Genomic DNA, 14,432 nt, shown 5'->3' with positions numbered 1-14,432 from the left:
TTCTGTTGTTACATTAAGCAATTTCCTTATGAAACTCGGTTATTTCTTTGTCTCCAGCCCTGATGAAGTCCGTGACCTATTAAGTCAGGACGAAACACGTGTTGGCTGGCAGTGGGCTTGCATCGAAGAAGTTTCTTTCAAGAAATAAACACAAAATATGAAAATCTGGAATTTAATTTGAAATATTTCGTTTGATGTGCACTCGCACTTTCACATGCTTGTTGACTTTCTAGAAACCCTTTTGCTCGGTTTCCAAACTTGTTGATGCTTGTGGTTAACTTTTGTTAGCCTATATTACGATGTTGGTGGTCGTCGTATTGTTAACCTGTAGCAAGGGTTTGTATTGATATACTGAATTGACTCATCATTTCTCTGCGCAATTGTCCCTACCACTGAGGGTTTAGGTTGAAAATAAAATAGGAAAGATTTATGTGAATCATCCATTAATAAATATTGCACGGATCATCAGTGAAATCACAGTAACAAGAGACAAAGCAGTAAGTTCCTAAAAGAGGATATAAATGAATGTGGGCTAACAACAAAGACCCTGGACCTTACACATAGTAAATGCATTGAGATCTTTGCATTACTCCCTTTGCCTTCATGTCTGTACACCTCTAGCACCTACCTATGTTCTTAAGGCTGAGGCAGACTAGCCTACAGGGCAATCTGGCAGGAAAAAAGCAGCCACAAAAGTGAATGCAACCGCCATCTGTTTCCAATTAACGCAATCGCGAGACAGGCAAATGTAAACCAGTGCGGGCACGATAATTGGAAACAGATGGCGCAGCTGCTCACTCCCACAAGGTGGATGCTGTATATGCCCGAGTACTCATTGGAAACAGTGCAGTACATGCACGAGTTTTCCAAAAAGTAGAGACAAATTCCAAAAGGTCATCTCCCATGCAGCGCTTGCGCGCTGCGCTAGGCTCAACCTAAAAAATTGCATAATGTGAACGGTTGTTCATTTCATGGAGAGCGAAATTTGTGAATTTAACACAATTACCAAAGTAATTATTCCTTTCGTCCCTGCTTAGCTGTCTTGTAACAAATTATTACGGTATTTTTTCACTCATTGCCTTCAGCTCCAATCCATACAGCAGTGGACATGGTGCAGGTATCTGAAAGGCAGAGACATTAGCCTAGCTCCTACCTTTGTTATAATAGGACAGTTTCAGCTCCATACTTTTGTCAGAAGAGGAAGGTCTCAGCTCCATTCTGCATTTATTGAAGTCCCAATCAAGGTAAAGAGATGGCTGAGGGGTTTCCATGTTGCCTTGTGAATGCACTCATGGCTTACCAGACCAGATGCATTCTCTCTATTAGCAGGGTGATGTGGCCAGGACGTCCTTGTGCCCTAAAAACCTGATACTGATACTCTGGGCAGATCCATCCACACCTTCAATTCTGGATCACTTAAAACAGCAAGCCACACAAAGGGACAGATTTGCAAGCCCCTTGCGCTGCCAGTATGTCACTTTTTGTGGTGCACTGGCAGCGCATTACACTGCGCCATATTTACAAGGACAGGAAAAGCCACCCTACATGGCTTTTCCTCTCCTTGTAAATACGGCACCTTTACACGCAGCACTGTGCTTGAAAGGGGCGTTCCATGGGTGTTGCTGTGGGTGTTCCCACGCAACACCCAAGGAACCAGACACATTTCCAGATTTACGAGGATTTGTAAACCTGGAAATGCATCAGTATGCTACGCCACCCTATGGTTGGCGTAGCGAGGCTCAACAAGGAAAAATGTTTTAATTTCTCCTCTGTTTTTTCCTCTTTCAATGTGTGCGGCATTCAACAGCATGCATTGAAAGAGGAAAATGCCTGTAGTGATTGTGTTTGTGCAGGAAGGTGCCCCTTCCTACACAAAAACAATCTCCCCATGACGCAGGCATCCTTGAACCATGGTGCAGGGGTGCCTGCTCCGGCATATGGCAGCTGTTTGTGCGCCAGCCCAGGAGAGAGCACAGGAATGCGACATATCCTTGTAAATATGTTGCATTCCGGTGCTCTTAAAGTGCCGCAGCGTGGCGCAGCCAAAGGGCTTGCGGTGCCACGCTGCGACACCTTCTTGTAAATCTGCCCCATAGTCTTTAGTTGCTCCTAGGTAGGTCAAAGCTTGGAAGCAGGTGGCAGGTCTTTTTCTTAATCTCTCTAAATTAAAGTAATTTGCCTCACTGCCTTCACTCTGTCCTGGTCAGTGTCCAACTTTCTGAAAGATCCTACTTATGTTCCATTACAATTCCTTCCGCAGGGGCAAGCCTCCACTAAGTCTGCCCACAGTGACCTCAAACTTAATAGATATCTGAAATGTATCAGAATTCCTCAAATCTTCTTTACTTATGAATGGTTCTTTTGACATTCTTTACATCACTCTCCTATGGTTGTATGACAATACAATGCATTCCATTGCAACACATGCCTTTGCCATACATGCAACACGAATGCCATTACCACACAAAATCTTTGCAATACATTTTTTAACAACAAATATATCATTGTAAAAGCATGAATGTTAAAGGCATATGCATGGTAAAGGTTTCCCCTGACCCTTTGCCCTGAACCCTAAAAATGATCCCTAGTGCGTCCCTTCCGGCCCCAAGCCCTTGTAAATAATACCACTCCCCTGCGCCCTAAAAGGGAAGCCCAGCGCGACACAGCTGGTCCCCAGGCCTTCTAAAAAATACCCCTCCACTGAGACTTAAGACAGACCCCAGAGACCCCTCCCCTGAGCCCTAAAAGAAGAGCCCCTGGGCAACTCAGTCCCAGCCCTTCTATAAAATACCAATCCTCTGCCCTGAGCACTAAAAGCGGACCCCATGGCCCCCAGCCCTTTTTCTTTTTTTTATAGTAGCCCCCCACCACAGGTGCAATATGCCTTACCTCTCCATGATGAACAGGCATCTCCTTTGAGGCACGGCACACCTCATAAAGAGGAAGTGGAAGTGTTTCCGTGATTGCCTTTACCCCCCTTGCCACACATATACCTTTCCACCAGTGCCACACATATACCTTTACCACCAGTGCCACACATATACCTTTACCACCAGTGCCAAACATATACCATTACAACCAGTACCACATGTATAACTTTACCATACATTGACAAAGTAATTTGTTGCAAAGTCATGCATGGTAAAGGCATATGTGTTGTAAATAATGTGTGATAAAGACTCTAGGTGGCAACGGTGCATGTGTTGTAACACATTCATAGTAAAGGCTAATCGTGGTAACAGTCTTGTTGTAATGGCTGTTTCCCCTCTCCTACACACTTTCCAAAACTCATTTCAAGACATTATTGTCATGGGTTTTATTCTACAGTATTTAATTCTTCTTAAGAGAAGTTGCAAGGTAAACTCTCTTACCTGAAACAGGTGATTGGCTTTGGGGCCACAGAGAAAGGTATCCCTGGCGATTCCCGAATGGAGTAAAAATTCACAGGAAAGCTCCCAGCAAGAACGATATCCCCTTCCTGAAGGGCCCCCATTTCCTTGCCACCTTGAAGCCAGCAGCCCTGTGGGTTTTCTGCCAAGCCGACTGGAGCCAGAGGTAACAGCAACAGTGTCAGACTCAGCAGCATCCTACAGCAGATCTCCTCCACGGTTAAAGAGAGCACTACTGGCCCAAAGATGGAGGGGTTTCACTTCCGGGGCAGAGGCTAGGAAGGAAAGGAAGCAAGCTTCTCAGTTTCTACCTCTGCACAATCATTCTGCGGATGTGCCTATTGTAAATGCAGGCATCACACTCGCTAAAGCCTTTAAAGAACTATCGGCCAAATGTACAAAGGGTTTTACAGTTCACAAACTCTCCAAATCAGGGGGTCTGTGAATGCTAAAGCCCTTTTTCGTATGCAATGAACGCATTAAGCGATTTGAAAATGTGTCTGATTCCCTAAATAAATACGGATTTGCTATTTGAAATGGACATGTTGTAGGCATTCTTTCCAAATGCCAAAGAAATATGCAATGTATCAATGTTTTGCAAATCAAATCCAGTAAAAAAAGATATTTTACACTCGCACCCATTCGCAAAAGGGAAAGGGTTCCCTTAAGCCCCCCTCGAGTTTAAGACTCACAGCTATTTGCTGCCATCAAAGAGAGGGTGGCCTGCTGAAGTCAGCAGATACCATGTCTGTGGTTGCTTTTTAATAGAGCAATCTTTTTTTTTACAGCCCATTTTTCTTAAAAGAACTAACTTCCTCTTAAACAAACGTTTTTTTTTACATTCACAAAAGCAAAGAGGTTCCAAACAGACACCTACACTTTTGCCAAAGGGTTGGCATCTCCTTTGAGGAATCAGTAAAACATCAGTGTTTGCTTAATAGACATTGATGCACCTTATCCGGTATTCGGAAGGGACGCCCACAATACTCCCTTCAAATACAGATTCAGTATCTATTCATTTCAAAGCACATTACACAATTTGGAAATACTTCTCTGAATCACTAAATGGGCTCAGTGTTAATGAAAAAAGTGCTCTTAAAATGTATGATGTACTGATTCAGTAGGATTGCGCACAGGGCCAGCTTTAGCGCCGGTGGCGCCAGGTGTGACAATCATTCTTGGTGCCCCCATACACCATGTCCGCCGCCTCAAATTTTTTCACTACCACCAGGCAAAATTGCCCCTCATCTCTTCAATCATAAGTAGGGCTCCCAGTTTTATGGTGTTTTTTTTTTGCCATTTCCGTCTGTATTTATCCATATTTATTTTTTGCTAGTTTTATCTGTATTTATCCATATTTATTTTGGGGTTTGTGGAAACATTCAGTTGAAATTAGTATATTTTCACATTTCTTTAACAGATTAATATGCTCTCATGCTTGAATGTCTGCCAGGTTTCAGTGCTGTGAACACGCGCAAAAGATAAATCAGTCCACTTATATAAAAATATGCAAATTTCAGTATCAACCTTGTGCATATCTACTGCTGTTAAACCCTCCTTACAAAAATTCCTTTCTTTTTTAATCCCCTTATCTATGAATCCACACATCTATTAGCCTGGCAGTCATGGCAGACAGTTTTTAGAATTACTTAAAAAGCAACCCAATTTCCATTTTTATCCACATTTAAAAATAAATACAGACAATAAAATTAGTGTTTTCTGTCTGTATTTATCTGTAAAAACCAGTAAAAACGGAAAACAGGGAGCCTTAATCATAAGTTATTGCTAAACACAGCGCCCCCTTGAGGTCAGCACCCCCTCCACAGGTCAGCGCCCAGTGCGGCTGCACCGGTCGCACTGCCCTGATTGTGTATGCTAAACCCTTTGTACACCTGGCCCGAGCACCACCCTTGGCAGGTCGCTTAATGCTAGGGGAGAATTTTTTGATATCATAAAATGTTTGACTAGTGTGTGCCAACCACTGCTATTCTAGGACAGCATGGCCAGTGTTTGGGAATACCTTTACTCCAATGTGCGAAACCCCCCAAAACTTAGTAGTTTTCTCAAGAAAAAAATGCAACAAATCTTCCGATTGCCCTTACTAACTTGATCATACAACCATGTATGGATATATATGCATAAAATATATGGATGCAAATTGCACAAATATTATAAGCGGGCTGTGTCAAAAAGAGAACGTGAAGTTCATTTAAATAATTTGCAAGTCCAGCGAGAGCAAGACTTTGCAGAATGTGAGTGAGGAATACGAACACCTTGTTGGCCAAAACTTAGGCACAAAGGTGCTGGATATTTTTGGGAATAGGTTGCATTATGACTATCTTTTTTTTCAATTCTTTAGGTATTCGGTGCAAGGCAAAGCTAGCTCCAAAGAAAGGACGAGGGCTGGAGTTGGAACACTTTTGTTGCATAAGCAGTATCTGAACCCAGATGCTGTAGATTCACAGATCATTGGTAATGCCAGATCTGGTTGTAGGCTACAGAAACCGCGATTTGTAGTGTGAGTTAGGTGCACTGATGGTATATATTTGTCAGCAGTTACATATTTTTACATGAAGCATATTTGTAATTAGTAAACACAGGGACGGCGACGAGGCCCCCACTCTGAAGCAGGGCATGTTTCCAAAGGCGCTTCTTCCCCTCAGAGGAAGAACTGAACCACCCTAAGTGAGCATGACAGGCCTCACACATGTAGCACCCCGACCATTAATATCCGTGAGTGCCACGTGACTGCCGCTCTGAATCTCTTGATGTAATACTTTTGTTTCTACATAAATAGAACCATACAAATATCGAGAAGGTTGCACCGTATTCAAAGAGACGTCGTTGAAACCCTCTCGCCACGGGCCCCTTTATCCCATATAAGGTCACCTACCTGAGGCAGCTGTTATAGTTTCCTTACTGGGGGAACGCACGGGCGTGGCCCAAGTGCACGTGATCGCTTCTGATTGGCTCCGCCTCCTACTTTAATGAAGCATCCTCGTGCCCGGCTCGCAGCGCTAGCAGTCCCATGAAGGAGCTCGGAGACTGCCCAGCGCCCACACAGCCCAACTTCAGTGTGCTACTTACTGCTGACACCAGGGCACTGGCGCGGGCTCTGGAAACAGCCTCTCTTTATACTCGTGCACGGACGAATAGCAAGTCCCCAAGGGTGATCCGTCCCTGGTGGGGAGGTGGGGGTACGGGGGAGCTGTTTCTTTGCTAGTGATTATTTCTAAATTGACGCTACGCTCAAAGGAGTCTGTTACAGTGTCCGGTGCGGGGGTGGTCTTTGCACACCACGCACCAGCACCTGATTAATCTAGTTCTTAAATATTTTTGGGGGTATTTCACGAGTGACTCATTCTTACGTGAAATTCCCGGCCTCTTCTTGACGCTAAGAAGAAGTTAGATGAGAGAAAGAGGGTGAAACCCCGGGGCTGGGCGCACTTTAGAAGAAGCAGGCACACAATCGAAGGAAGCACACACCTGTACACTGCATTGCACTCATCGCCAAGGGCAGCGATGCATGACGCTCTCTCCTCCCTGTAAGCAGCAGTTCTCAGGCACTAAAATTAGACATCCGTGGAGCACCAAATTGTGCTTCAACATTCCCCAAACGATGCAGCAAGAAAGTTAAATTATGTAGAGTAATGCAGCACATTTTGCAGTGGGACTAGTTTACTATTTTTTTAATTTTAACTCAGATTACATTGTGTGGGCAAGGGTTTTCTGTCATCAGCACCTCTTTAAAATGTGACTGCAGCACTTAGAACTAAAAGGAGACCTGTCGACTGTCTCAGTGACTTGACGCGTCGTTTCGTCCTGTGCGGTGCTTTTTTAGGCCTCGCCTGTGTAGGTAACCTATGATTTCCAATACCTAACAGACACGTGTAATCTCTTTGTTGCCAGTCTCTGGTGTCTGTTCGTGATTTGCTGGCTCTCCCCTCTTCTTGTGTTTCACCTGCCCAGGAGTGTCAGTCACAGTGCTCTTATAGGATTGGTTGCATCCTTACAATGGATATTTGAGGGGATTTTTTGGGGCCTGACTATACAATATAGATCATATAGAAAGTGGCTTTGGAACATTCTTATTCCATGGACTCTTGTACGGTATTTCCTAATTGTGTACATTTACCTGCTCTTAGAGCCTGAAGCAGTTTCTTATTTATTTTCGATCCTTTCTTTTCCTAATGTTGCAATTGAAAGTGCTTGCTGGCCCCTCTCACATCTATTGTGTACTTCAAAGCCCCCCCCCACCATGCCAGAGGCTCATCTCAAAGCACTCACTGCCGCCATGTTGCTCCATTCGAAGTCCCCACCCACTCTCACAGTGACTGAGGAACCACAAAGTTCCTACTTCAAAGGACCTGTGGCATGGGGGTGAATAACACACATTTCTTTATCAGATATCAGACCATACTCATTGCTGCTTGATGTCCTACAAACACAAGCTGTTATATTCCATATAGGTTCCTCATTATCGGCTTGGGTAACAACCCAACCTTTCACCTATATTCATTCCTACACTACATACTTAACGGGCTGCTAGGACTCACCCTTTACCTGATTACGGTACTGCTTAGAAAACGTGGGGTTTTCCCTGAACTAATAGCCTCATGCATTATGCATGCGGCACCTTGGATTCTTGGAATCTCAGCAGGGCTACCTTCTCCTGCATAATAACTATGTACAAGGTTCATTCCTGACGTCATCATTAGTACGACAGTCGCACAGCAAGGTAGAACCCCTGAGGATACCTTCTGATATATAAACATCACACCTTGCTGAGATAGCGAGAGGAGATCAGGACTTCCATGCCGACACACTGGTGCGAGACACTGAAGCCCCTGCATGCAGATACTCCATCTCACAGTGGTCTGACATCCCTTGCGGGGTGTCCAACCCGAAACTAGGACTGGGTCCCACAGTTTCTCACTTCAGATAATGGGGGTTGATGCTATCCTAAAGGAAGTCTTGGCTTAACACCTACATACACGCTTGGAACACTCATGTGCATATAGTTAAGGTGTCATCGTAGGAGTGCACATTTTTTTATCATGTATTTTATGTACTTACCTGTATTCATGATTATAGCAAAATGGTAAAACTCTAGCATCCTTTTACTTTCCTAGTGCTTCTAATCATCTATATCTGTTACTGTCTAATGATTGTTTCAGCACACCTATTTTAAACTAAAATAACGACTGTTCAATAAATACTTATTGAAAACGTCCCCACCGTTTATTCTGTGTATCTCTCTGAGACAAAGTGAGCAAGAGTGGCTGAGCGAAACGTAGAACACTGTTTCCATGATCCTAAGGGATAAGGATTGTCATGTTCGATAGTTGCCAAGAATTATTCTCTCCTTGGTAAGAGGGGTTCCTAGTGGCACTGTGAGCTAGCTGGTACACAGGCTAACATACCCGGTGGGGGTGTCTAGAATCAGTCTGACACCAATCCTGCAGTGTATGTTGTCCAAATGCCCAGATCCTGTATAAGTTGTATAGGAACTACACGACATGGGGCCCAACGTTGGTTGTGTACTTATTGAACAGTCAAATCTGAGTAGTTCAGTCATGCTATTCTCAGAGACCCCTACTCACATTTTCCCAGAGACGTCTGGAGTGGGAGGGTACAAACTCCACCACAGCTGAGTAGGCAACATCCTATGTACTGGCTGTTGGTTAATCAAGCTTGAAGGACATTGTTCCTATTTGTGCTAACACCTTATCAAAAGTTCCCTTGCAAGGCTCTTCTTATTAAAAAACAATGACTGCATAGGAAGATACTGTGGTTAAATTAAAATTCTCAGGAGATGAAGAAGATGCAGATGCAATACACATTTCAGAAAATGTTAGAACTGCCATCACCCTAAAATTAGCCGCATAAAGTTTAACATATAGGGGTGGGCAGGTAACGTTCGTGATTGAGGCACAGGATTCATTTAGAACAGAGGCATTCTATTCATGGGTTACATTCTCAAAGGCAAATGCATTAACAAAGACATTTCATTACTACACAGAAAATGAAATACATAACGAATATTTTCCGTATGAGGACATTGAAATTCCACTCACTTACCATGAACATTTATACTGGTTTAAAGGCGCCCTACCCCATACAAGAAATAGAGTAAGACTCTGTCCGCTCGGAAGTGACGGAGCAACATGGCCAGTACTAGCGACCTACACACCACACCCTGACATTGATACAATGCCAGGAGGAGACTTACTTACACAACATAAAGAATTAATAAAACTTTACAGAAACATGACACAGTTTGTGATGAGAAAACTCACAATTCAGCCGACACCGACTGCACGAGCAGGAACAGTCCAAGTTTGTACAACAAAAATGTCTACACAAACATCACACACAGTGATGGGTAAATTGCCCACTAAACGTGAGCAAATGCTTTTCTGGATAGCTAAAAAAATAACACAGCTAGAGGCAGTATTTCCACACACTGGTCCACACGAAAAGCATAGAATGCTAACAATTTGCTTGTCAATGGGGATAGCTCCCTGATAGAGGATTGTACTTCTAGAAGTACAGTCTTCTCTGCAATATATACCAGGACTCATGGTATCCCTTAATTAGCAGTAATACCAGACGTATTAAGACAAATACAGAATGAGTATGGAGCAGAACCTGCTCTGAATTTAGGAATGAAGTTATTAAATAACTTCACCCAGGTATCAGCTATAATATTATAAACATTAAAGGGGAAGCAGCATCAGTGGCAATACACCAACGCCTGGGAGATTTCAATCCTTTACAACAGGAGACAGAATTACCTAAAATAATTCAAACGGCTTATGCAGAATTAGGTTGAGATAGTTTGGGAGCTAGACCAGTAAAACCTCAACTGATGGGGAGTCCTGAAAAGGATACCTTTAATGAAGCACCTGCTTCTTCAAAGAAGAAATGGGACAATAACAAACAACAAAAGAATGAAGACAAATTATCTCAATCCAGAGGAAGATCTCCTCAACAGGAGCCCTCAGGAAGGAGGTATAACCTTAGGAATTGGGACAACATGAGAAAACCTGACAGGTATCAGGGCACTGATACACATTCCTCTCGTTCATTTCAGGGCTCTTCGAAAAACTCTGAGAGAGAGAAGGACGGTCGGAACACAGACAGGAGCAGCATAAAAAGTCCAGGGACACGCAACGCACTGCGGACTACACACCTAAGAAAGAAAGAAAAAAAAATCTAAAAATCAAATTAAAAAGAAGAAAGTAGCAGGTCTCAAGATCAGATATGGCCAGAATTCTGAGGACTCAATTACTGAACAGGGAATAGGCTCTGACAATGCTAGACAGCGCAGAAGAAGTAACAAGACCTTGCCAGAACCTGATGGAATTTCTGGTGACACCGGAGTTGAGTGAACATATCAGGGTGGAAATGCCTGATACTGGGGTAAGCATCCCACATAGGTTACACGAGATAACACTCCGGATGGAGGGAGACAAATCCAGGAAAATTAAAGGTCTCTTTTGGGAGAACCTAACCTTTGGCTATGAGATTTTATTAGCTGAAAAAGATTGGCTGCCTGCTATTTTTATGGATTGCCCAAAAGGGCAAACTGTAATTATGCCAGCTTTTTCCGACCTCGTCCCCCAATATTCAAAACAAACATATGCACGGGAGTGGGCAGTAGCCCTTGCTCCAGCACTATATCGAAACCATGTTGGATAGGATGAAGAGTCATCCTACCACGTGATACCATTAAAATCTACTCCAACTCCACAGAGACAGTATCCCATAAAGCAAGAAGCTAAGAAACAGGTCAGGGAGATCTTATATCAACTTGAATACCAGGGGGTGATTGAAACTTGCACCTCCTCAATGAATAACCTTTTGTTTCCGGTAATGAAACACGACAATTCATATCATCTAGTTTTAGATTACAGACATCTAAATTCATGCATGAAGACATTTGCAGTACAAAATGCACACAGTGCCACTTTAATGAATAACATTGTGCGGAAAAAATGCAAAACAACACTAGACATCTCAAATGGATTTTTCTGCCAGAATATAGCGCCTGAGAGCAGATACTTGATGGCATTTTCGGCGATAGGGTCCCAGCGGCAATTTTGTCGAATGGCCCAGGGATAAAAAAATAGCCTGGGGTTGTTTTCTGCCAGAACAACTGAATTATTTCTAAATCTGGACGAGGAAGCATTGTCCGATGTAGATGATATTTATCTGACATATGATGACCTGGAGGAACACTTGACGAGGTTGAGCACCATCATTTTGGGATTCTCCTCAGAGGGTTACAAATTTAACTTCAAAAACATAAACAATAGCCCACATCAGCGTCCTATTTTAGGGATATGAGCTTTCAAGTGAAGGGAAAAACTGGCAGCTAACTTTTTAGAAAAGTGTGCGCTGCTCCAACCTCCAAAATCACTGAAAAATGTACAATCTATACAGGGATTCCTAAATTTTGGCAGAACATACATCTTGGATTACGCAGAAAAAGTAAAACCTTTCTACCACCTCATTGGGCCCGATTTTTCATTTAGGCAATGAACACAAGAACATACAGATACACTTTGTTCCCTCCAGGCTGAGATGATGGCGTCAAAACACTTACAGACACAAGTAAATGTCCGCAACCTTGTGATCCGTATAGTTGTGGGTCAATCTGGGTACACATACCTCACATATAATAAAAGCAAAACAGTACCCATTGCTAACAAATCACACTTGTATACAAATGCTGAGATGCAGTTCGCATCCACAGAAAAAAAATTCTGACAGCAGTACAGACTGATGTAGTGAGAGAAAGAGCACTGGCTCAGGGGAAACGAATAATTGCAATATGAACAAGAATATCCTCTCCCGAATGAAATAATGCCTCTAGCATGAATACATAATTTACACTGACAGATCTGTGCAACTGGCCATAGGAAGTAATCAACAATACAGCGCCGCATGTGCGATTGTTAAAGGTCGTATGCGAGATGATAAGTTCCATACAAGCTGTACAAAGACTCATTCCCTATGAGACTGCACAGCTCAGTTAGCAGAAGTGAAAGCTCTTTTTCTGGCACTGATAAATAAGGACCGAGGATTCAAAACACTAAAAGTGTGTGATTCTTTCTACTGTGTCCAGTCATACAATGAATATCTTCATTATTGGTGACAAAATGTGTTTAAAGACTCAAAAGGTGGCACAATTAAGCACAAAATGCTATGGGAACAGGCAGCTGAGTTAAAAAATGAACTACCAAGAGCTCACGTGATACACACGCTGAGTTATCAATGTGATGGCGTTCAAGTTGAAGGGAATTCATTGTTCTGATGAAGCTGCAAAGGGGACTGTACGAACTGCGTCCATAGCTGAAATCACTCGTTCGAAAACGAGAATAGACGGACAGATAACGGTAGCTGTCATTGACACACATGACATTGCAACTAAGATGGCAGACAGTTTGTATTTGCCAAAGGCTGTGATAGTCATATCAGTTATGTGACACACATGTGACCTAGCTCCATTGGGAATATGAGATTTCACGATACTGTCATGAATGGATTGTGCTAGTTGTGTCCAAGATATGTGTTGGACAGGCCACACGAAGGGCTTGCTCCCTCCCCGCACGACAGGGCCCGAGCTCCGGCCCACCAGGCATAACCCACGAAAAGCACCTGTACCCCGTCTCCCGACGGATCTTCTGCCCTCGGACCTCTACTCATCACGGGGCCCAGCCCCACCGGCCCCCCGGTCGGTTCAAGCCGCCATCTTGGGCCCTGCACCACGAGGCCGCGTGGCCTCGCCCCGACCCTAACCCCGGGCCTGGCCGGCCCCGACATCCCGGCACCACCATCCACCCAGGAGGTGAGCGGACCACTTGGCAGGTCAATGGGAGGACGAAGTGTCAAGAGCTCTTCCCCCGCCAGGTGCCGATCGCCTCCAGCTCCCCCAGGCGCTGGCTCCACCCCCTGCTGGGTGTCTGGACCCCTTCATCCCGGGCCCTCCGACCTCCAAGTGCGAGGGTCCGGACATCAAAGGGCGCCTGCCCTATAACTGGGGCAACTCCGGAGCAGGAAGGCAGTTGTATCCTGGAGTCGAGAGACACCGAGAGAACTCAGCCTTGACGGACTACTGGCGCTGCCGTAGCCCGCTCTTGTGAACCATCGTCCTGCCTGCTGGCGCTGCCACGGCCTTCTGCAACCTCCATCCTCGTCGGGACCTGCTGGCGCTGCCGCGGCCCGTTGTAACGACCATCCTCACCGGGACCTGCTGGCGCTGCCGCGGACCGTACATCGACCATCTTTCCGGGACCTGCTGGCGCTGCCGCGGACCGTGTACCGACCATCTTTCCGGGACCTGCTGGCGCTGCCGCGGACCGTGTCCCGACCATCTCGACCGGGACCTGCTGGCGCTGCCGCGGCCCGTACCAACTAAACCACCAAGCTCGAGGATTGTGAGCTAGTCATCATCTCATCCGAACTACCTGACTGGTAAACAGACTGTCCCGCTCCCCCTTACCCTGCATTGAGAGACTTGAATCGAGGGGCCCCCTGAGTCCAGACCTCCTTGTACCATTCAACCGTACCTTAAGAAGTGCTTATAAAGAACACTGAACCTTATCCGTGTGTGGTATCTGTCTGTGGGGGGGAAGTTACTTGTCTGTACGATCGCTGGAGACGGCTCTCCCCGGAGACCTCTCCTCCTGACCTCGGCCGACCCTCCCGGTCCGTCTACCCTTTCTAACATTGGTGGCCAGCGACGCGATCCGAATCAACGCATAATCGTACAGAGAGTAGCTCACCCCACGACAAAAACACGATGTCAGCCAAAGATAGCAGCTCCACCGAGAAATTCCAAATGGATAAGTTAGAAGAATACAACCACCGCGAACTGAGACAATTCTGCATAGAACTTGGCATTGCTACCACCGGCCTGAGTACCAAGGATGATCTAAAGCACGCCCTAGAGTCGTGGACAGAAACTGGGGTCGCCGGACCCTCCGACCAAAGCAGCATCACACCAGAGGGGAACGCCACGGCTCCCGAGGAGCG

At 45.0% G+C, this 14,432-nt stretch overlaps 1 protein-coding gene across 1 annotated transcript in view; it reads right to left on the bottom strand.

Moving 5' to 3' along the window:
- Positions 1-8,475, bottom strand: part of LOC146782685 (extracellular calcium-sensing receptor-like) — a 97,563-nt gene extending 89,088 nt beyond the window's left edge. The window contains exons 1-2 of the mRNA XM_085637179.1: positions 8,466-8,475; positions 3,372-3,543 (exon numbers count right to left, since the gene is read on the bottom strand). Of these exons, the coding sequence (XP_085493305.1) occupies positions 3,372-3,543; positions 8,466-8,475 (182 nt within the window). The remainder of the gene's footprint in view (positions 1-3,371; positions 3,544-8,465) is intronic.
- Between the last annotated feature and the right edge of the window lie 5,957 nt (positions 8,476-14,432).

This window comes from Triturus cristatus, chromosome 12 (assembly GCF_964204655.1).
Source record: "Triturus cristatus chromosome 12, aTriCri1.1, whole genome shotgun sequence".
Taxonomy (NCBI): domain Eukaryota; kingdom Metazoa; phylum Chordata; class Amphibia; order Caudata; family Salamandridae; genus Triturus; species Triturus cristatus.
The sequence above is the reverse complement of the archived record's forward strand: the minus strand, read 5'-3'. Positions and strand labels throughout refer to the sequence as shown.